At 40.5% G+C, this 22,014-nt stretch overlaps 3 protein-coding genes across 6 annotated transcripts; 2 read left to right on the top strand and 1 right to left on the bottom strand.

Annotated features, from left to right (window-relative positions):
* Window positions 1-659: 659 nt before the first annotated feature.
* On the top strand, window positions 660-4,341 carry commd9 (COMM domain containing 9). Its single transcript, XM_067234729.1, has 6 exons — window positions 660-733; window positions 1,010-1,135; window positions 1,907-2,046; window positions 2,255-2,289; window positions 2,951-3,054; window positions 3,642-4,341. Exons 1-6 carry the CDS (start codon window positions 683-685, stop codon window positions 3,771-3,773), a joined length of 588 nt encoding a protein of 195 aa, XP_067090830.1. The 5' UTR covers window positions 660-682; the 3' UTR covers window positions 3,774-4,341.
* On the bottom strand, window positions 4,247-15,182 carry LOC136942006 (L-fucose kinase). Of its 3 annotated transcripts, XM_067234727.1 has the most exons (24): window positions 14,875-15,175; window positions 14,279-14,430; window positions 13,976-14,026; window positions 13,709-13,834; window positions 13,230-13,302; window positions 12,781-12,878; window positions 12,585-12,665; window positions 12,117-12,236; window positions 11,741-11,912; window positions 11,525-11,631; window positions 11,096-11,197; window positions 10,480-10,650; window positions 10,188-10,261; window positions 9,618-9,973; window positions 9,163-9,379; window positions 8,263-8,429; window positions 7,717-7,944; window positions 7,311-7,454; window positions 6,944-7,063; window positions 6,622-6,809; window positions 5,974-6,073; window positions 5,556-5,779; window positions 5,199-5,282; window positions 4,352-4,999 (listed from the first exon to the last, which is right to left on the bottom strand). In XM_067234727.1, the coding sequence occupies exons 1-23, from the start codon at window positions 14,954-14,956 to the stop codon at window positions 5,211-5,213; spliced, it is 3,225 nt and encodes a 1,074-aa protein (XP_067090828.1). In that variant the 5' UTR covers window positions 14,957-15,175; the 3' UTR covers window positions 4,352-4,999; window positions 5,199-5,210. The 3 variants fall into 3 exon arrangements, 2 of the variants coding, with proteins under 2 accessions (XP_067090829.1, XP_067090828.1); XR_010876567.1 differs by lacking the exons at window positions 4,352-4,999; window positions 5,199-5,282; window positions 5,556-5,779 and adding an exon at window positions 6,393-6,487 and having other exon boundaries at window positions 14,875-15,182; XM_067234728.1 differs by lacking the exons at window positions 13,230-13,302; window positions 13,976-14,026; window positions 14,279-14,430; window positions 14,875-15,175 and having other exon boundaries at window positions 4,247-4,999; window positions 13,709-13,830.
* Window positions 15,183-15,855: 673 nt separating this feature from the next.
* On the top strand, window positions 15,856-20,413 carry skic8 (SKI8 subunit of superkiller complex). 2 transcript variants are annotated; one of them, XM_067234760.1, is made up of 11 exons: window positions 15,856-15,914; window positions 16,796-16,850; window positions 16,947-16,974; window positions 17,182-17,287; window positions 17,533-17,705; window positions 18,315-18,463; window positions 18,934-19,027; window positions 19,313-19,406; window positions 19,535-19,627; window positions 19,887-19,965; window positions 20,178-20,413. In XM_067234760.1, exons 2-11 carry the CDS (start codon window positions 16,839-16,841, stop codon window positions 20,265-20,267), a joined length of 918 nt encoding a protein of 305 aa, XP_067090861.1. In that variant the 5' UTR covers window positions 15,856-15,914; window positions 16,796-16,838; the 3' UTR covers window positions 20,268-20,413. The 2 variants fall into 2 exon arrangements, with proteins under 2 accessions (XP_067090861.1, XP_067090859.1); XM_067234758.1 differs by having other exon boundaries at window positions 15,858-15,939.
* Window positions 20,414-22,014: the final 1,601 nt, after the last annotated feature.

The raw sequence follows: 22,014 nt of genomic DNA, 5'->3' as shown, positions 1-22,014 counted from the left end.
AAAGCCCTCTGAATAAACTTCCATAAAAGCCACTAACCAGGCTATTCAAAGACCTTCTAGCTTACGTCAAAAGCCTAGACCACATAGATCTAAACCTTTAGGTAACATACGCAAAAGCAAATAACTGTCGTCTGGCGGTAGAACTGAAAAAAGTTTAAAGTGTTAAAACTGCCACAAGAGAGCAAATTAGTTGACTGAGCAAAACTATTTTGAGATTAACGTAGGCCAAATACATTGACCAGTAGATGGCAGTTGCCTTTCTGACCGGCTGCAAAATACATGTTTCTGTACCAAACTATGGTACCAAAATGTAGTATTTCTTTCTTGGACTCTCAATTTAGTTAATTACATTGGATTAACAATTTCGTTTAAACTATTTTCAAGGTGGCTACGGCCGTTTTATTTGCCAGTTTTGTCCAATGCGCACGAGTTGTTTTTGAGCTTGTCAAATGCAAATTGTTTGGGTGCTATAATCAATATTCCTAACATTGAATATTGGTGTGGGTCTGTGTCAACGTTTGTTTAGGGACTCCATTAAAACTCACCGTAAACGGGCATAAGCGAGGGCACGGGTAAAATGATGTTTTTGGTTTGAAGAACGTGGTGAAGACATCATTTCCCGGCGTGCCCTTCGTGGATTTTGGTTAGTAAGAGCACATGACTGTTTTAGCTATATGTCAACATGGCTGCTCTCTTGGACGAACATTTCTCCTCCATGCAAATTCTTCTGAAGGTATTCATATCAATATTGCCACTTTAAATACCTAGCTACATCACTAAAAAATCAAGCATTCATTCGTGAAACCAGTTCATACATTAATATAGTTATAATACTTGCTAGCTAGCTAATATCTAAGAAATATAGCTAGCTACTGTACAACAACAACTAACGTTAGTCTGAAGACAGGACCGTAAAGGTCTAATTAAAATAAGTCTAACCCCTGTAGGCCTATTTGAGTTTCTACTGCCTTAAAACTATATTGTATGTTTTGTTCTTTTGATGACAAAGGCTCCATCGAAGGACACAGTGCGGCAGCTGTGTGCCGACAGTTTCTCTGCAGGATATCTTGAGTCGATGTTGCTCACTGAAAACACGGCAGGAATTCTCTCCGTATCTGCAAGTGAGGCCAAACAGGTGGGCGTTGATGTTTTGTAGAATACATTTAGAATACAGCGGTGTAGGCTATTCATTCGATTGGGTGCGGCCAGGTTGATATGATTGTATCTAAACATCCCCACTCCATGAAATACAGACAGACGATATGAATGTCAGTTGATTTAACACAATTGAGTATTGGGATGAACACACTAATTTGATCTAATATTCAAAATCCCCCCCTTACAGAAAGTCATGTGTCCAAGTTACAGAGAAACTCCATGCCATCAGTTCGGTCGGGTTGGAAAATAGCCTTGTATTGTGCAGCAACACAAGAGGCAGGCTACTACTCTATTTAGACATTCGTTTTGATGTTAATATTTATAAAAGATACTTTTACAATTTCCTGGCAGTTATGACTATTGTTAAATTGAACTTACTGAATTTAATATCACTGAATTTTGTGTTCAAATACTCAATCTTTTGAACATTCAAACGATTTTGTCCATACCCAATTAAGACATGAATTATGTAAGAGTGGCTTTCAAAGGGAAAACAGGCAAGGCTCACCTCGCCTGTTTTCCCTGTGAAAGCTATACTTACATATACTTACAACTATACTTTGTTCTAAAGCTATACTTACAACTATACTTTGTTCAAAGACTGTCTTTGAACAAAGTATAGTTGTAAGTATATAGTTAAAGTATAGTTGTAAGTGAAAGGCGTGTTTTGAGTGTCAAGAACTGTAGCACTTATTTTGGAATAATGAAAGAAACTGGAATATCTCTACATTTCTCTTTGTGTTTCCAGCTTCTCGTTGCCCTTCACACTCTATCTCACCACACCTTATTCCACCACCTGACCTCACCTGAGGAAGTCCTTGCACTGTTCCCAGAGTCTTTCCACCCCAGCCTCAAGAACCTCATCACAAAGATTGTACTTGAACTCAGGTTTGTTGGCCAACTCCACCTCAAGCACTCATCATACAAATACAAAGATGGTAAAAATAACTTTCAACTGTATAAGTTTGATTAGGGTTTCAAGAGTACACTTTTTCTTTTTTCTGACAAGTGTCATCCTGTTTTGGGAGTGACCCGTTGCAGAATCTACCTCTCAAAATAAGTGGCTTACTAAAATGGTTTGCATATTTTTCTTCAGCCCCACATGGAGAAATGAGGCTCTTTCTAATCAAAGTAAGTTAGTTTTATTGGTTTAACTATATCTATAATGTTCTAATGCAAAATGCATGTTTTTCTACATACTTGCAATCAGGGTTTGAATTGGAAATGTGTTACCAAGTTGAGTACTATAGGGTTTGTTAGAAGTGAAATGTAAATGCATATAGTGCCTTGCAAATTTTTTTTACCCCCTGACCAATTCTATCATTACAGAATTGCAAATGGTACATGGTCATTTTATTGTAAAACACGGAAGCTTATCAGTCCTTAATCCAATCAATATCTTATTAAAGAAACTAGATAACTCAACATACATGGGCTATAAGTATAAAGATATACAAATGTGTAGAAAAAGCCATTTATGATAATATTGAAATGGAAGAAAAACAACAAAAGGGCATGCATACATGACTAGTGGCTGTGCCCTCATGTAGTCAAAATGTAGTGGTTTTGGTGTGGCAACATAACTAAGTAGTTTGCTTTAGGGAACACAACTAGATTACGCTAGCCAGGTACATAAATTAGCGAGATACCTGTTATTGTTTTTTGTTATTTTTTATAGTCAGACCTCTCTTTTGCCCCTCTGGATTGTCATGATGGGGCTTATTCAGTGTTCTCTATTGTTCTCTAAATGGATCTCTAAATGTTGTGTACATTTGTTGATTTTCTTTTTCAGTCTCACTACCCCATCTTGTAGAGCTCGACTGGAGAGTTGACATGAAGACAGCCTCTGACTCTGTGAGTCGTATGGCTGTTCCCACCTGTTTGGTGCATATGAAGGTACTGGATGCAGATAATACAATCCATCTGTCCATTATGTTTCCCACTGACGCATACAGTACAGTGCCATCAATGAATAAACATTTCTTGCATACATGGACCTCCTAAAGTCTGTGATATGCAGTTGGGTGATGCCTATTTGTCAGTCATACTTCCAAACTGATACTACAAACCTATTTCAACCAGACTGCCCATCATTATTCTGGGACAGTATGGAATATTTATTTTAATAAATGACTGAAAGTCATCAAGGTTCTGAAGTAGCAACCTAGTATTAAACCATTACAACACTGTTACTGCTTTGTATGGATCATGACAACTTGCCTGATTTTAGGTCAGGTTAGCCAATGTGTCAATATTTTGAATTCAATTTATGATGCCAATTTTTTTTATTAATAGTTACTTTAAACATTTTGGATTCTGTTTAAAATACAAATTTCTCCCCAAATGTCTAATTATGAAGTAATTAAGAAGTATCCAAATGAACAAGACCCCAGTCTTTGAATGTATGTGTTCTTCTACGAAACAAAGAAAGTTAATCGCAAGGGCATATTACAGTGTGCCTAACAGTTTTGTTGGTATTACAGATCGAGGACAGTCTTGGGGATAGTGACACACTCTCCTCAGTGACTGTGGAGTTGAGCAGGGAAACTCTGGACACAATGCTAGATGGACTTGGACGCATCCGGGACCAGCTGTCAGTGGTGGCTGCAAAATAAGGACATTCCTGACCTCAGGCCAGGGGTATCCAAGTACTTTGGCTTTGACTCCAATCAAGGAAGATTTGAACATTATGAAAGCTATTTTAGTAACCTGTTCAAGTTTCAATACTACAATGAAAGTTCAGGAGGAGGGCAAGTAAATAACTTCTTTTTTTTAAACTATTACCTGGAAGTCTATATTTGTTGATCGGTTCATGTATTGTCTATTGAAAACATGTCATTTGATTGAAGTTAACAGTATGTTATGACTTTGCAACTTAAGAGTAAAAGACCAAACTTAGTTATGACACCACAACACACAAATATCCTGGCATTCAACAGCAACTTGCCAGATGGTAAGATGCAGTACACATTTGTATATAATGTGCTGATCATTTGGTCACATTTCACTTGGCTTAGCATTGCACTTGTTTGACCAAAATGTTTGGCTGCCCAAGACTAATAATACACTTCACCCCCTCACTGTTATTCACTGTCCAATTCACAGATGGCCTATATGCTCACGATTGTTTATTCATTTCAATAAATTGGCAGATTTATTATTAAAACAATTTTTGTAAAAAGCTTTGGGAATATTGTACCTTTGTATATTTATACCTTAATGTATAAAATTGTTTCTTTTGGAAATACTTTCCAACAATCATGTATTTTGAATTCTAGTAATAAGTAAAATACAGATATCCAAAGGCCATACATCTTAGTGTTGAGACACAGACTGCAACTTATCACAAATCTCTACCTAAACCAACTCAACACTGCCTTAATTTGTCAATTACATTTACATTTATTCATCTAGCAGACGCTTTTATCCAAAGCGACTTCCAAGAGAGAGCTTTACAAAAAAACGCATAGGTCAATGATCATAAACAGCGAGATAGCCCCAAAACATTGTGGGTAGCCAAAACATGAAGCATACATTGTGAAAAGCAAATAAGTGGCAATGGGAAGAAACATCAAGAAACAATTAGAAAGAGGAGCCTTAAACATAAGAACCAACTGTTTGTATTAGCCCAACCTAGATGTGTCACTGGGAGCAATTATTCCTCCTAAAATGATGCCTCTGTTAAATTACAAAAAAAATGAAGTACAAGAGTTATGTTTTTTTAGTGCTTTCAAATTAGACTTGTATCCCATAGAAAACCAGTACTTGGTTACAATTGGCTGTAAAAGTAGTCCCTTGTGGGGTACCTATTAGAATTCCTCCTTCAGTGAGATAGTAAGTTACATTTACATTACATTTAGTCATTTAGCAGACGCTCTTATCCAGAGCGACTTACAGTAAGTACAGGGACATTCCCCCTGAAGCAAGTAGGGTGAAGTGCCTTGCCCAAGGACACAACGTCATTATGCACGGCCGGGGAATCGAACCGGCAACCTTCAGATTACTAGCCCGACTCCCTCACCGCTCAGCCACCTGACCTTGGTGTCTTGGTTTCAGCACGGCTTCAGCAGTGATATCCCATCCATGTCCAGCTCTACTGAGTGGACACTAAAGTCTCCAAGACCCTGTGACACAGTAGTCTGTCAGCACAATTGTCTGAAAAAAGACTAATCAACTTATAGATGAATACTATCTTATCAGGGCTATTGCTGCTGCTTAACAAAATTAATGTCCCTGACATATCAAACAAAAATTGTATTATAAATGTGTATCACTGACAGATGAACAATTAGGTATTTCGAGTAATTATCTTTAGATCACTTTCCTACCCATAAAATGATTGTTATAATTTACTATGCAACATACCATTTTTTTCCCCACTTTTAGTTTGTACTCACTGGGGTATTGTTGAGGACCTGTCTCACTCTCTCGCCTTGCAGAGGCTGGCGGGTGAGGAGATAGAGGAAGCCCCCTCCGCCCGCCCCTGCTAGGCTCTGCCCCAACACCAAGGGGCGTAAGGCATCCATCATGGTACGAACAGCAACAGGCTCACATCCAGGTGCCATCACCTTCTTCTGCTGCCACGAGCGATCCAGGCACAGCCCCAGTCTGTCTAGAGAGCCTTGTGTGTGAGAGAGCGAGCGAGTCAGACCTTGTACCATTCACGGTTTTACCATTCCTGTTGACATTTAGCATGTACAGGTTGTCAAAAGACAATGTGAATTGGCAGAATACTGCCCAATGTACATTTTCAGAAACAGTGTGAGTAGATGGAAAATTGGACAGTTGGGAATAGAATTTGGCCTCTACACTCACCAGCTGTACATGCACAAGCACACTCTTCAGCATTGTCCACCAACTGCTCAGCATTGTTCACTATCATGGGCAGGCGACTGTACCAGCTCCGCACCACGTCCTGTCAAACATCAAACGCCATTTTCACAACACTGAAAATTGAGCTATCTTGCCTCATTTCCGTTACACCATCCAAAGAACTTAAAATGAGAGGAAAAACCTGTGTTTGCAAAGCCTCTGAGTTAGTGTGCATTACTGTGGTTATGGGAATTTCCTGTTTTTACAGATGCACCAGGGAAAAAGACAAGGGGAGAGGAGAAGAAGCCGTTGTTATGCACACAGGGCTCCCAGTCTAGGAATGATACATGCACAATCACACCATTGGGGGTATTAAGCGCTTGCCTAAAATGTATTTTAAGTTCTGTTGCAAACGTTTTTACTTTAAAGCACTGTTCTTTTCAGGCTTGAGTTATTAGGGTTGACTCCTTGATGTGACAGATATGTGTTATCATATGCAGAAGCATTGCTTCCTCCACTGTCCAAAGTAAAGAGAAAGTTGTATGAGAAATGGGAAGCAACCTTTTTACAGATACTTCTGTTTAGTAAGTATTCTACTAGTCTGACATAGAGTCCACATATTGACTTTGAGACTAAATGGGATTGGTTTACCTGCAGCAGGTTTCTTGCTAACCGTGTTTTGCCTGTGTAAACCAATAGGAGATGTTGGTTTAGCAAAACCAGGAAGTCCTGGGAGACAGGAAGACGCTCTACTTCCACACGGAGTGGCAGGCATGCTTTGGAGCGCGCCAACTTAACTCCTCCTACTAAACCTCCAACTTGGTCTTGCCAGCCACCACCTGAGACAAGATGGAGAGGCAAGAGAATAAAAGGGAGAGTTATGTTGTTAAGAGAGACAATATTCTGGACATTCATCCATCCAGTAAACAGGAGTGTGTCTCTCTGGTGTGTAGAGGTCAGTATACTTTCAGACCTGTGGTTAGCATCTGCTCCAGGTGCAGCACAGCGTGAATGAGGGAGTCTGTGTCGTATGTGCGAGCAGTGCATCTATACACTGCTGCAAACACCGCCCCCGCCAGGATACTACTGGTACCTACAAGAGAGGAGAATAGCAGTGAACTTTTTTTTTTTAAACTGGTTACATATACATTCCTACAGTATATTGTTATGATAGAGAGATAAAAAGCCCAGCACTTATTTTTGACACTTTATGACTTTGTAGAAGAAATCTCCACATGCCACGATTTTCCATACTGCCACAATGTGGCATAATGTCTCTGAAAGTCATAAAATACCTGACATACTTGCAAGAAAGCCAGAAGACAAAGTGCCAGTCTTACCTAGACCTGATCCGTGAGGCAGCAGGGACCAGCTGTGGACCTCCACCCCCCCACCCCAGCGCTGTAGTAGCTGCTCTTGCAAGGACTGGGGGGATGGGAAGGTGACCAGGCCACTGCACACACACACTGACTTTAGCAGGGCACCTGGGAAACACCACATGTCCCAATGCAGGGCACATGCACACACAAACAATATGAGTTGACCACAGACCAATCATTGGCACCTGCCATTAGATATTTACCATCACACCTCGACTTTACTTTAAACACATTTCATTCATATTCAATGCATGAACAAATCTACCATACATGACATAGATTCATATTTTGGTGTTATCGTTTATGTGTCATATGGTTAGGCTGTTAGTGTGACGCCTTCATCCACGGCTGGTAATCAGAATCTCACCAGGCGCATTAGGTTGGCAGTGGTCCTTTAAATCCTCCAGATTCTCGCAAACAATCTCCCTTGCAACCCCACAGTCCTGCCCTCCGCTGGAGCTGACCAGTACCAAGCGGGGCTCTTTGATGCGACGGGCCCTGGCACCAATGGGACGTTTCCCATCAACTTTCACAGCCACGTTCACCACAGAACCGCCATGCTCGAAGGCTATGGGTGGAGTATCGCTCCATCCACCTGTGGGAACACGGCAGTACATGGAAAAGTATGCAAATATGTCATTGGTATAAGAAAGGGCTACCAAAAAAACTGCATAATGATCAGCTAAATGACAGTAATAATCAAAATATACATTTCAACATACTGCTCATTGGGCCCTTTAATTTAACAGGAAATGAGAAGAGTTTGTACATTGTACACTTTTAGCCACACTGTGGTTGCAGGTTTGTTTTGACAAAAAATGTAGACTATAAAGATTAGGAAGGTAAGTAGTGTAGAGCTACTGGAAGAAGTGGAGAGGGGGGAAGACTTCAAAGGGAATTATCATTGACTTACCCGCAAGGTCCAATCTGGCAGGACACTCCACTTCCAGCCACTCCCCAATGGGTGGCGCCTCTCCATGACCAATGGATACAAATTTCTGCGCTGACTTCACAGCTTGCCTTAAAAGTATCTGTCCTGCTCCCTCATAGTGGCGTGCAGCTCGTACCAGCAGGTCAGGCCTGTAAGGGGCAGTCAACACTACTTACAGAAGTTGATGGATTCAATAGTAATAAATAGCAGTTAGCAATAGTTCTACAGGTGTAACTTCAGGAAATTGTTGTATCCATTAATAATTATTCCTTAATTATGATCTGTACCATTTATAAACAAACTATGAGTTGAAAATGCCAGGGTGCTTAAAGGAGATACAACGACAACAAGAATTATGTTGATTATTCCCCTTCCCGTTTGTGTGAATTACAAGTTGACCATGCAACCACCATTTGGCACATAGTAGCATGTACTGTAGTAAAACGGATCTGACAAACTGTTGATTAGCAAAACCCCTGTCATAGAACCACAAAATACGTGTACCTGATTCAAATAAAACATATATCTTTCTGAACCCAGATCGCACAATTCAGAGCAAAACAAACTAATCCAAAGGAATTCCTACTACAAGTCATTCCAAATCACTCATGTTTGGTGCAGATCTGGGGTAAGCTCTTTTTGTTTTTTTTAACAACTTCTCTATTGTGTGGTTCATCAATGACGTGATCAGGCCAGTACCAAGCCACCCACGCAAGACATGAATAAGCACCGTTGTACTGGCCTCTGTTGGTTGGCAGAGGTTGACGTGCAACCTGTCACAACAACAACACTGACGATCTTTATGGTATCATCCTGTATGCCGCTGGTGGACACACCACTATACTCTGCCCTCCTACTAATTCCAATAACCCCATCCCTGACCTGCTCAGCCAGTTACATCTCTCGGTGGCCAGCGCCCGGACACCAGCTGTCAAATCTCCTTGTTCCAGGAGGGAGAAGGCAGAACCCCAGGCAGGGTTAGCAGCTGGCCCACTCCTCAGACCTCCCCTGCCCTCCCCGGCCAGACAGCCTAGCACATCCGCTATATTGGCCAGGCACCTGGAAGCCACTCCCAAGTTCCCTGTACTGCTCGCTGCAACTGAAGAGAAAGAAAGGAAATGGACATGGAAAGCATCAGTAGTATTAATGTGTAGCATGTATCACAGTTCTTTGTGCGCTTGTAGACTTTTTTATGTATATTCCATTGTAAGTCTATGTTGAATGCTGCCTGGGCACTATAGAGCAAATAATTTCTCAAAGCCATTAGAGCTCGGATGCCTTTAACAGAGACTATAAAGGTAATGTTAGGAAATGATTTGTCTGATAACCCCACTTACTGGCATCAAGTGTGCTCAGCAGCTCCCCCTGTTGGCCTCCCAGCACCATAGCCCTGAAGCTAGGCAGCAGACTGCAGTCGCTACGGCCATTCAGCATGTCAGTCACCCTCCTCCTGCCCGCCAGAAAAAACAACTGCTCCCTCCAGCCCAGCTCTGCTTCCTGGTCGGTCAGGGACAGCACCTCCTTGAGAGACAGCTTCCACGCTGTCCTCCATTGCTCTAGTGACCCCAGGCCACCCAGGAGCCAGCAGGCACCCCCCTCCAGGTCCACAGCGCCCCCTTTGGGTTGGAAGACTGGGAACAGACGAGCTTCCAGCAGGGAGCGATGGTCACCGGACATCCATAGCTCCTCCGGTCTGAGGAGAAATAGTCAATTTTACCAGCGGATATAATTTTCAAAGATTGTGCAAGAGGCAAGTGCCTTGCCCAAGGACACAATGTCATTTGGCACGGCCGGGAATCGAACTGGCTACCTTCAGATTACTAGCCCGATTCCCTAACAGCTCAGCCACCTGACTCCCTCGTAGTATTACAAGATCATAATCCCTGGTGGGGAGGAATTAGTCTTACTGTATCCGAGTGCGATGGAAGAACTGGCTCCACTGTTGGTTGAGGAAAGAGGCCGTGCTGTCCTCAGAGGATAACTGGGGGAGGGAAAGCCATGGGCGTGAGAGGGATGGACAGATTGAGAAAAAGGATGGGCCAAAACACACCATCAAAGAAAACATTTCAAAATGTGCTTTCCATTCTATTGATTCCAGGTGTTAAAGGTTACAGGCATCTTTTTGCGAGGCATCTTGTGAGGCATCTTGTTGTGAGGTGTGTTGCAGTAGGAGGAAAATGACTAAACAAAAACGCTAACCTCCAGGTCATCATGAGCCCCAAGCACAGTGTAAACAGTGAGCTTTAACTCTCCCAGCTTTATGTGGTGTCCCTGAATGATGATGTCACTGTTTAGGACGAGATGATGGGCTTGCGATGAAGTCACCTTGAGGCCTGATAGTAAACATCCAGATTGGATTTCAATTGGGCCCTGTGGAGCACATATATAGTGGTATAGGAACTTTATTTAGTGAGGTTGAAAAATGTAATTCCTGCAGTTAGGGTTAATTTGTGTAGTCAATGGCTGTTATGGGATTCAGGATACAATACAATTTTAATACAAAAGATTTAACAATGTGTACAAAAGAGTCCTTAGGCCTCCAAGTTTAAGGTCAGCTATAAAGGAGGCTGGAATCATATTTCCCCCTAGTGAGCATCTGAAGCAATGTGGGTCAAATGTTCCTGAGTTTTGAAGACAGCTCAAATATTCCACTAGTAAGTGTACTTTATTTTAGTTAGCAGTATGGTTTGGTTTCTAATCAACTGAGCTTTGCAGGATTATGTTTGCTTGTGCTTGTGGCAAATCACCACCCTACATAAGAAAGAGATGAAGATATAAAATTAAAACATGTCCAAATGTAGGTGTGCTGCCCTACCTGTAGGTGACAGTGCTGGATCACTGCCCTGGATGCTACACTGACATCCCCCTCTAGTACACAGTTGATCACCCTGCCGCCCTGACTCACACACTGGCCATTCTGGACAATAGGGAGTGGAAAGGAAATAATCAATGAATATACACACATACACTTTCAATTTACATTTGAAACATTACATTTATTTTCAATAAACATACAAAAAATACCCGCTCCTTCAATTTATGTTCCTAGGCAGGCCACCTTCATCCTGCTGACTGCTTTTATGGCTGTGACATCATTGATTAAGTCTCTATTCTACTATTCTAAAATCAACTCATGCATCTCTAACCCATTCTAACTCTTCTCTATCTATATCTCTTCTCTCCTAAACTAGATAGATAACTTTATAACTAACAATGCAACTTTACTAACAATGAGAACGTTTACCTCTATGTGTGAAAGGGTGTCTCTCACTGTCCCCGCCTTTGTCAGGCGATCTATATGCGCTCGTCCTGACATGGTCAGGTAGTCATAGCAACCTCCTGGAACATAAACTAAAAACAATGCCATCCATAACAAATTCATCACACATTAAAACACAACTCCCATGAAGTATGGATAAATTGATATAAGGATAGAGTGAAGGAAAAACTATATATGTACCCATTGTAAGAGGGATTCCCCTCAGTATCTTCCACAGTACAGCTCTTGCGCTTGTCACCGCTGCCCCCTGTGGCCCCAGGGGGGAACTGCAGCCAAGCCTTTCTCCATTTATAAAGTCTGACTCTGTCAGGTTTGAGCACAGACACATCAACACATCCAAGAAGAGTGAGATCTAGGGGTGTGGCAAGAAGAGGCAAAACATCAACGTCGGGTTATTTCGTGAATAATACACAGAAGTACGAAAGTTCCAGAAGACAGAAAGGAAAGCATGGGTATCTTTAAGACGTATTTCACTTTCATACTACCTTTTTCTTTATCTACATTTTTCATCTACAAATACAATTCTATGGTACGTTTTTAAGAGCAGCCATACTACCTGAAGGGGTGGAGCACCAGAATCCATGCCCATGTAGGTGCACCCGTCCAGGGGAGGGGTCACGTAAGTCTGCAACAGTCGCTCGGACACATCCTTGCTGAAGAAAATTGGCCCCGAAACCTATGGTTTTGTGTAAATTGTTGAATCCATTTCAAATGTGTTTAACAACAATACATAATGTGGAAAAGGTGAAGGGGTCTGAACCTTCCAAAGGTACCGGGAGTCAGGTGGCTGAGCGGTTAGGGAATCGGGCTGGTAATCCGAAGGTTGCCAGTTCGATTCCCGGTCATGCCAACTGACGTTGTGTCCTTGGGCAAGGCACTTCACCCTACTTGCCTCGGGGGGAACGTCCCTGTACTTACTGTAAGTCGCTCTGGATAAGAGCGTCTGCTAAATGACTAAATGTACCGTATAACTGGAGACCTTCGCCACATACTGTACCAGCACATGATGGGAGTAAACACCCACCAGAGGCACCTTTCCATCGGGTTGTGTGGCTCGGTGAATTCTGTCTTTTGTTCCTCTGTAGATGATATCACACACTCGACCCTGTGAATAAAATAGCAGTCCATCATGTAATTTTTTCGCATCCTTTTTAATGCTGTAATAACCATAGGACTTCTATTTAACCAAGTTATTTTGTACAATTGTACAAATGTCCTACCTGTTCATCAGCAAGGTAGACTCCATGGTTGGAGGCATAAGAAACATCTCCAGGAAGCGCTAACACTCTAACACCGGTAAAATCATCCCATGTCATCACTGAGAAGGAAGGAAAACATAATTACTATGTCATAACAATTAAGATACAAGAGTACTGTACTTTTTGCACTACTTGTTTAATCGGTTGCACTTGTTTGTCCTATTGCATATGTTTGCACGTGCACTTGCACTAGAAGTTGGAAGGTCTTATTTAGTTCTATGTAGTTCAGAAATGAACGTAGTTTCGTGTATTTCTGGGCTGTTTTATATAGCGCCATATGTGTTGTTTCGTTCATTCATTGTGTACTGTACCATGTATATGACAATAAACAACAATAAAACGACAATAAAAGGCACTTGACTTACAGAAAAAGCATGATAAATAATAAGTAAACACTAAGAAGATCTAACCATGGGCAGTAGGAATGGTCAGGATCATATCTGTGCTGCAAACCCAAACACCCGCAGGAGAACCAGGACATACCTACATGTGGAAGTAAAGAAACACAGAACAAACATAAGTTTGAGCAACAAAAAACATTTCTCCATTGCAGGAACCTGAGTCATGTCCCCAGTAACACCTTAAACACAACATATAATAGCATAATATATAATATAAAATTGAAGTAAGATGTGAAGTACTGATATGATGTTGAATTTATGAAATTAAGATTAAATATCCAATTTGACAGAGGAGGCATGTGATACTTAATGTGCTGAACAAGAAATCTGCTTCAGTGGTTTTGCATATCCAAGTTTATTAAACAAGTAGTTACGCTAAAATAAAGGGCTGGTCTGGATTCTAGTCTGTGTGAATAAACTAGTTTCTAGTTCTATAGGGGAAATTAATTCCCCTATAGAACTATTCTAAAATTTGGATAATAGCAGACCTGGTTGGAGAGAGTGTCCAGCAACATATCCAAACAGCAGATAGGACCTTGTACAATCTGAGATGTCTTTTCGATAGCCATCCAACAGAATGCTCTTCCACAGCTATCGAAGGGAAAGTCCCGCCCCTGCAGACAGACGGAGAGAGAGGAGAGGAGAAGCTAGAAATATTATGGAAAACAGATACTGGACATCCTATGTAGTGTGAAAAACACTTCCTATGAAAAATTCCAGCGTCTGTTCAAGATTCAGTCTCCTGCTGGCCTCACCGTATGCAGGATGAGAATGTGAGCATCATCAAGTACGTCTGCAGTAACAACCTATGAACAAAGAAATAACTATTAGTTTACTAGAGGATAATTGAACAAACGGTCCCTCAGCTTTGGGTCTCTTGCTATAATAATCCTAAACACGCATCAAAGCAACAAACCTTTTCTCTACTCACTAACACTCACAAACTTATGGCTGCCTAAACATTGTTTTTGAACATTTTAAGCATCCCTTCAGAATTCTGTATTTTTGTTGTTTTACTGCTCAATGCAATGTTTGGGGAATTGTGTGATGTCACTCACAGTGTATCCTGCTCTGGCGCTTAGATGTTCAGCAGCCACCAGTAGTGCATTGAATGTAGCCCCTCCACTACCCAGGCGCTGCAGAGGGTCTGACACAGTGAGCAACAATGTCCGTTTTGGAATACATCCACGCTGCTGTCTCAACTCTAGCTCTGAGAAAAACACATACAGATTAGTTCACACGATGTATTTGTAAATGTAAAGATGTGTTTCCTGTAGCACTAATAATACACATAAACAAACAATCGGGCATTCCTATATATAGCTCATGTTGGCTTTAGAGAATTATTTGTAGATTTCTTTCAATTGTTTATACAACTGATATCTCACATGATTATTCTTATGTATGTAGATTTTTTTTTTACAACTATAGGGTTAGGGTTAGACTGCTAGGAAACAGTCGCGAGTAGGCTATGTGACATGTAGCTAACAGTTTGAAAAACCAGGAAATCCATCGATGTTGGACTTCTGAAATTGACAACAAATTACCTAATAATATAAGTTAATTGGTAAATGCGTTGGCCACATATATTTATTTTAGACCTAGGCTACAGTAAGGTGTATTTTTTTGATAATAATATGTAGTATGAGCTCACCTCTTTGAAAAGCATAGACGCTGTCTTTGTGTTGACATGTCAAAACTATTACCGTCCAGCTAAATTCACATCTCTTTGACATGTTGAGGTGTTCTTCTTCTATTATAACATTTGACACTTGTACTGTCTTGTACTTTATCCTATAAAGTATTACCCGATATATACAACGTCCACGAGTTCTTGAGTTTTTTATTCAACTGTCATCAACCGTAGAACCCTAGAAAAAGTTTTTCTATGGCTCTGATCAACCGGTTGATCAACTGATCAAACGTCAGGTACATTTCCACTGGTTTCCGGTTTACAGATCATTTCAAAATAGGAGTCCTGATTCTATCAGTACTAAACATTACAACACTTAAAACAAGTAATTCCACCTTTTAAGATAAGGACACATAATATATTCCCATGCATGGAACTTCTACCGTTATACCCACAGGCAGGCTACTATGCGGAACGTCAGAGGATGCAGCCTCATAGCTTGTCTACTTGTTACTTGTCAAAAATAATAATAATACATGTCACCGGTATCATCGCAAGAATAGGTAACTACTTTTGTAACTAGTTGCAGTTGCATATGATTTGATTTATTATTTTAGTATCATGAGAAGGTTAACCTGACCGTTATCACTAGTAGTCTACATGGTTTGATGAGTGTTGTTCTCAGGTCTCAGGTCTGGCGCTCGCATAGGCTTACGTTCTTCCGTACGCTCCAATGGTATTTCGATTTATTTCCCTGTACATGCCGGCGGTGTTTGGGAAGACATATCACAATTTAGTAAGATAATCGCACACCAATAGTTTAGCGGACAGCTCTGCAGCCCTGTGGGCTTATGAGCCAGTTATCTCAAACAAATGATTGTGTTTGTGTGTTTGTGTGTTTGTTTACCAGAGTTGAAATACCATTCTCAGCGCCGAAATTTGAAGCTTCTGACGTCATCAGTCAGGCGACACAAGCCCCGACACCTTTACAAAACTGTTTATACATTTTGCGACACAATCTCATCATACGTCTCTTTACTACATTTTACATGCAGTATAAGGTGAAGTATATACATCAAACTAATGGTACGGAGAAGTATAGTATATTAATATGCAAATAGATTTGCTTTGAGTTTCATTTAGAAGTAACTGGATGTATTTGCTTAGCCTACCGTTAGTAAAGCTAGCTAGAAGAAGTCAATACAACTCGTTCTAGCTAAGTAGCTAGCTCGCTCTTCACTCACTGCACTGTACGTAGACAACACAAACATTTAAGACTGACCAACAGCAATATAACTGAAACTAGTGGGTAATAGCAACCGTATTAAATCCTAGGATCAGTAGCCTATCTTTATAAAATTCAAAGTGGATGTTTTTCGGGTGACACCATACTCTTCCACTGAAACAACTGACAACTTGTGCCATTGAAAGAGTTTGGTGTCGCCAATGACACATCCACATTGAACGATGTGGAACGATTCCAGTGAAAGATTCATTAGCTCTCAAGCAGGCACGACCAGGCATAGTGAGCGTTTGATTAAACACTTTGCTGCTTTGCGACAGTTATTTGAGTTATTTTGCCATTTAGTTACTTTGCCACAGCTTAGTCCAAAAATTTATGCATTCTGTTGTCCACACTGTCAGAATCAGAAAGGGTTTTATTCGCCATGAAAGTTTGCACAGACAAGGAATTTAATTTGGCAGGAAGTGCATACATTAAACATATAGGAATCTTAAAACTTAAATATGTGGTCTAACTATACTAAAGGTACAAAGTCTAACTAATACTAAGGGGTATTAGTTATATACCCCTTATAGCTTGTTAGCTTATCAAAATAGAGTCAGTGGAGCCAGAGCCATGTAGAGATGCCATGTCTCTACATGGCTCTGAGGAGAGCTAGTCACATTTCGTGACTGAACCACTTTACCTTTTATTTTTCAGTGTATAGGCTACCTTTACTCAAAAACGTCTCGAAAGATCAACAATGAGCACTCAAGTAAGTGATTGTACTGGGGTGTGGCAATATGATAGCTAGGTATCTTTGTGCTTACAATTAGTTATTCATTGCAGCAATGTTTTCTTGTAATTTCAGTACAGCATTCTGTTTAAGCAAGAGCATGGTGAGTAAGAATACCGCAACACCCAAAAACTGTCTTCCTCTAGGTAGCTAGAAAGCTATTTGGAGCGTGGAATATTTAACATGATAAAGGCAGTATTTTTTTCTTCATTGATACATCAAACTAAATAAATGAATAAACATATGTTCATCGAGGTACAAGGATATAAAGATCTGAGTTCCTGCATTCTTTTTTTCTTCTTTCTGACAGCCCATGATGATGCAATCTGGACTGCTGCTTGGGGTAGAAGTGAAAAAGACGGGTCTGAAACTCTTGTCACAGGCTCTCTGGATGATATGGTGAAAGTCTGGAAATGGTAAATTGTGATTTAGCCAACTGTATTGTCAACGTAATGCAAAGATTGCCAATTCATGTGCGATCTCAAGGAAAGCCTAATCTCCCATATACCCACCACCATGACATGTATAGCTTATTGTTAATGTTGCTTCTCTGTGAATTGAGCAGATAGCATCCAGAAAGTAATGGTTCTTCAAATATTCGAAAAGAAAAATCAGTATTATTCAATTAAGTTCTCTTAGCTCTATGTTCATTTACATTCAGGTCAGATGAGAAGCTGGAGTTGCAGTGGAGTTTGGAGGGCCACCAGCTAGGCGTGGTGTCTGTGGACATCAGTCACAATGGAGCGATCGCCGCCTCCAGCTCCCTGGATGCCCACATCCGCCTCTGGGACCTGGAGTCTGGCAAGCAGATCAAGTCTATGGATGCTGGTCCAGGTAAAATCCCCACTAAAGCACTTCCCCTTAATCGTTTATTTATTTTTTAAACCAGTGAAGACATGGGGTGGTTAATTTAAAATGGAATACGATCATTCCTAAATTCAGACATCGAGCTGTCAGGCAACAGAGACCAGGGTTTGTGCTTTAAAGTTATTTTTGCAAGTAAGATTAGCACACAATTCGTGTAACATTTTTATGTGACGGAGAGCATTGGAGAGAATAAAGAGAACACCTTTGGCTGGGCTCAAAGAAACCACTACTGTCATCAGCTCAACCACTTTCAGGTTGCAATGTGTAGTATTGGTCAACCTGGGATGTTTTAATGCTTTTATGCTGCGTGTTCGAAAGAGTTCTACAGTGATGGAGATCTAAAAACATTGCATGTGGTAGTTTCTGTTTAAATTGGAGGGATTAAAGTTGTTGGAATTACCGTATCTGGAGTTTGGTTTGGGGACAGTTATCTGGCTATTTAGCTAGAGTTCCATATTTAATAACAACTGGATCAACCACAAACTTGTTAGAACATTATATTACTTAGGCTTTTTTTCTCAGTGACTTCCATATTTGTATTGATAGGTTTATGGTTGTATGTTTTTGCTATTACAGTTGATGCTTGGACAGTGGCCTTCTCTCCAGACTCCAAATACATCGCCACAGGCAGCCATCTTGGAAAAGTCAACATATTTGGGGTGGAAAGCGGCAAGAAAGAGTATTCCTTGGATACCAGAGGGAAATTCATTCTTAGTATAGCATATGTAAGATGACGTCAAGTCCCCCCCATTTTTTTAAATTTGCATATTGCATATTTTGATGAAACATCGATCCCCAAATGAAATAGTTATTGTCTGACAATGGGTATGGCAAACCATCGCAACCACTCCTGAGTAGCTGCTCGGTTGATATTTGGAAATAAGCCTCTATGCTTGTTTCCAAGCTGGATTTAGTGTTTGAGACCTGGTCTATTAGAGTTTTTACAATCTTTACATCCGGCTGAATACCTTAAATTATCTAATGAAGGCATTGCAGTAAGGCTTAAAATGATTGTGGTCATGGTTGAGAAATATGGTTATGCACGTAGAGATGTAACACTCTTTAAAATGACAAAATGAAGTGTATGTGACTACAACAAAAAATATTTGGTTGTACAGTTCCCTAGACAAGTGAGAGTATGGGCGATCAAAAGCTTTGACTTCCAAGTTAGACTAAATCCCAGTTTCTTTTTTAGAGTCCAGATGGAAAGTACTTGGCCAGTGGAGCTATAGATGGAATCATCAATATCTTTGACATTGCCACTGGAAAACTTCTGCATACACTGGAAGGTATGTTCATTTTGACATGTAGACTGCATTACAATTACAAGTAGAGAAGGATACTGCATTGTATGCTCATAAATTCTTTAGTCATTGAACATTCGTTTTAATTGTGTGCCTCCACTATAAATATAAGACCTTTTGACATTGTCAGCTTCAATCTCATTACCTGTCCTGTTTCTTTAGATAAGATGTGATTTTACTAGCTGTGCGTTCTCAGTTACTGTATTGTGTTAACACGCAGCTGGGCTTGATGTGTTGACACCTGGTCTGCCTCCTTCACAATCTCTCCAGGTCATGCCATGCCTATAAGATCACTGACATTCTCCCCAGACTCCCAGCTCTTGGTAACTGCTTCAGATGACGGCTACATTAAGATTTATGATGTGTAAGTACAAATTTCGATTTTAAAACCTTAGCTTAATTGTAAATATATTTTTTCACATACAAATGCCTTACATTTATTAGGAGTAAAGGATTAAGTTACTGAAATGATCAACATTTATTTTTTTACAGGCAACATGCTAATTTGGCAGCTACTCTAAGCGGCCACGCATCCTGGGTACTTAGTGTCGCTTTCTCGCCAGATGACACGCATTTTGTGTCCAGGTAATACACATTATGGCTACATTAAAATACACATTTGAAATGGCCAATTAAAGTATCCATATGCCCATACTTTTATTAACCCCCCACAAAAACACTGTTGAGATGATTTGTCTGTTATAGAGATAAGGCTGTTGACATTACACATCAAGTATTTAATTTGGTTTGCATTACAAATAGTGTTTCTGTAATACTGCATGAACCTAATTTGTTATGTCTGATGCTGATAGTTTTAGTTTTTGTGCTTTTTCTCTTTCCTCAGTTCTTCAGACAAAAGTGTCAAAGTTTGGGATGCAAGCTCAAGAGCATGTGTTAACACATTCTTTGACCATCAGGACCAGGTGAGAAATTGCATGCTCACTATATCTCTGTTCAAAATCTTTTAAAATACAATTGTTTCTTCATAATATTGGTTCATATTGTTTACAGGAATGCAAATTAAGAAATAAAACCTACCCCCCTTGATCGAATATTAATTAAATTAGTTTTTTGATACACTAAATAGGTTCAGTGCAGTGTTAAGACCCATCATTCATATGTTTTCCCCCTTCAGGTTTGGAGTGTGAAATACAACGCCACTGGATCCAAGATTGTATCTGCAGGCGATGACCGTGCCATCCACGTGTACGACTGTCCAATGTGATCATCTCCATGACGATTCCAACCTTTAGCGGGAGACAGATTAAGCAATCATCTTTCTAGGGTGACCAGGTTGTAAACTCAATAGATTTTTTTATTTTGCAAGGCATGACCTAACTGTAACTATTAAATAAAGGGTTTTCTTTTGTACTTTTTGAATGGTTGTTCCATCGTTGTAGACAGACAGCGAATGAGTTGTCATTGATTTAATCTAAAAGTCAAAAGTCAGATGTAGAAGAAAACGTTAGGTTACTTACTGTACGTTGCTGTACCCTTATTCTCTGAGCCGTGTGTAGGGAATCTGACGATGGGAAACGCCTCAGACAGGACTGACCACAGTGACACCCATGACACCACGTCAGACGTGATGGTCTGTTCATATCCTTAACTCCGCTTGGTATCTCACTATGGGAAAGGAAAGAAGGAAACACGTATTGCGGATATGTTTACCGAAGCTCATTATGACAGATGTGGTCCACCAAAAATTCAGTTAAATTATGCTGTAAAGTGGAATTGAAAATGAGTTTTAAGTTCATCACAGCACAGAAGAATGTGTTGTTTACTACCCATCCAAATTCGAATGGTAAAAAAACACAGACAAGTATTAAATTAAATTAGGCTTTGAAATTGTGAGAAAATCAGCAGTCTTCTCTGCTTGAGACTGGGGGGGCGTGTCGCCTGAAGGAGCTGAAGCTCCGCCCCCTCAAATTTATTTAATTTAGCAACAACAGCAACACTAGCTAAATCAATTGCAGATATCAGAACAATACCTGCAGTCTCTGAGTGTTTTATGTGTTTTAATTACTTTATCTTTGCATCGTACCAGCTGAGTAACAGAATGCAACCGTCTGTGATCTGACATAGATGGCTGTAACGTAGATAGGTTGGGTTTTGCACCGCCTATACAAAACCTGAGCTGAAAACGGGTGAGAAACTGTTCACTGGTCTAACTCCACATTTCAGTGCGACAAAGCTTTGCACATGCTTTCAGCAACGAATATCACAAGTATATAATGTACTGAGAAGCAAATCATGGAATTTGCTTTACAGCATCTTTAAGAAAAAAATGACACTGAACACCATATGTGCCAGAGATGGCACAGTGACATCCAGTTGGTAAAGTCTCCCTAAATGTGCAGTTTCCCAACATCCTGCACAAATGTCCTGGACAGAAACACCCTTAGTTGGTTCCTGAGAATGCTAGAAATAGCCCTGAAGCTCAACGAATGTCCTAAACCCCTGCTACTAGAGGGAGTCAGGATTGAGGAAAGAACTGAACAGCAAAGTACAAGAATCCCTGAAGAAAAACCTTTGAGGACTACAACTCTTAAGACTCTAAATCAGGACAATGCAGGAGTAGTGTTGGTTCCTGTTGTAAAACCATATGTTTACATATATTTAACCACACTGTATTACTGGTATACGTTATTGTAAGGAAAACAGTTATTGTTCAAACTCATTGACAAAGAAAAGTTTACAAACTTTGATTCACTTTTCACTTTTACAGTGTTTTGAAACACCAACTGAACAGTTTCTTAATGTACAACAGTGCATTTAGTCTGTCTATTTGCATTCCTGTATTCATCTTCCCATCCTTCCAATTACACCCCTCCATGTTCTGCTTGTGTCCCACCCAGTCACTCTCTCCCTCTCTTCATCTCCCACCGCATAATGACAGACCTGAAGAGTCCCTGCCCAATTCATTCTGTGCCAGTTTCCACCCTTTCCATCCTCCACCCTTTTGGGATCAT

The sequence above is a fragment of the Osmerus mordax genome, chromosome 4 (assembly GCF_038355195.1).
Source record: "Osmerus mordax isolate fOsmMor3 chromosome 4, fOsmMor3.pri, whole genome shotgun sequence".
Classification (NCBI taxonomy): Eukaryota; Metazoa; Chordata; class Actinopteri; order Osmeriformes; family Osmeridae; genus Osmerus; species Osmerus mordax.
Note: the sequence above shows the minus strand (reverse complement) of the source record. Positions and strands in the feature narration are given on the sequence as shown.

Excerpts from the sequence above, each read along its gene's own strand:
- commd9 (XM_067234729.1), top strand. The coding sequence starts at position 683 with ATGGCTGCTCTCTTGGACGAACATTTCTCCTCCATGCAAATTCTTCTG. Across the intron at positions 734-1,009 it reads CCATGCAAATTCTTCTGAAG|GCTCCATCGAAGGACACAGT; the intron begins GTATTCATATCA and ends TTGATGACAAAG. Across the intron at positions 1,136-1,906 it reads CTGCAAGTGAGGCCAAACAG|CTTCTCGTTGCCCTTCACAC; the intron begins GTGGGCGTTGAT and ends TTGTGTTTCCAG.
- LOC136942006 (XM_067234727.1), bottom strand. The coding sequence starts at position 14,956 with ATGTCAAAGAGATGTGAATTTAGCTGGACGGTAATAGTTTTGACATGT. Across the intron at positions 13,835-13,975 it reads ACATTCTCATCCTGCATACG|GGGCGGGACTTTCCCTTCGA; the intron begins GTGAGGCCAGCA and ends GTCTGTCTGCAG. Across the intron at positions 5,780-5,973 it reads TGCTTGTGCATGTACAGCTG|GCTCTCTAGACAGACTGGGG; the intron begins GTGAGTGTAGAG and ends CTCACACACAAG.
- skic8 (XM_067234760.1), top strand. Across the intron at positions 17,288-17,532 it reads ATGGTGAAAGTCTGGAAATG|GTCAGATGAGAAGCTGGAGT; the intron begins GTAAATTGTGAT and ends ATTTACATTCAG. Across the intron at positions 18,464-18,933 it reads TCATTCTTAGTATAGCATAT|AGTCCAGATGGAAAGTACTT; the intron begins GTAAGATGACGT and ends TTTCTTTTTTAG.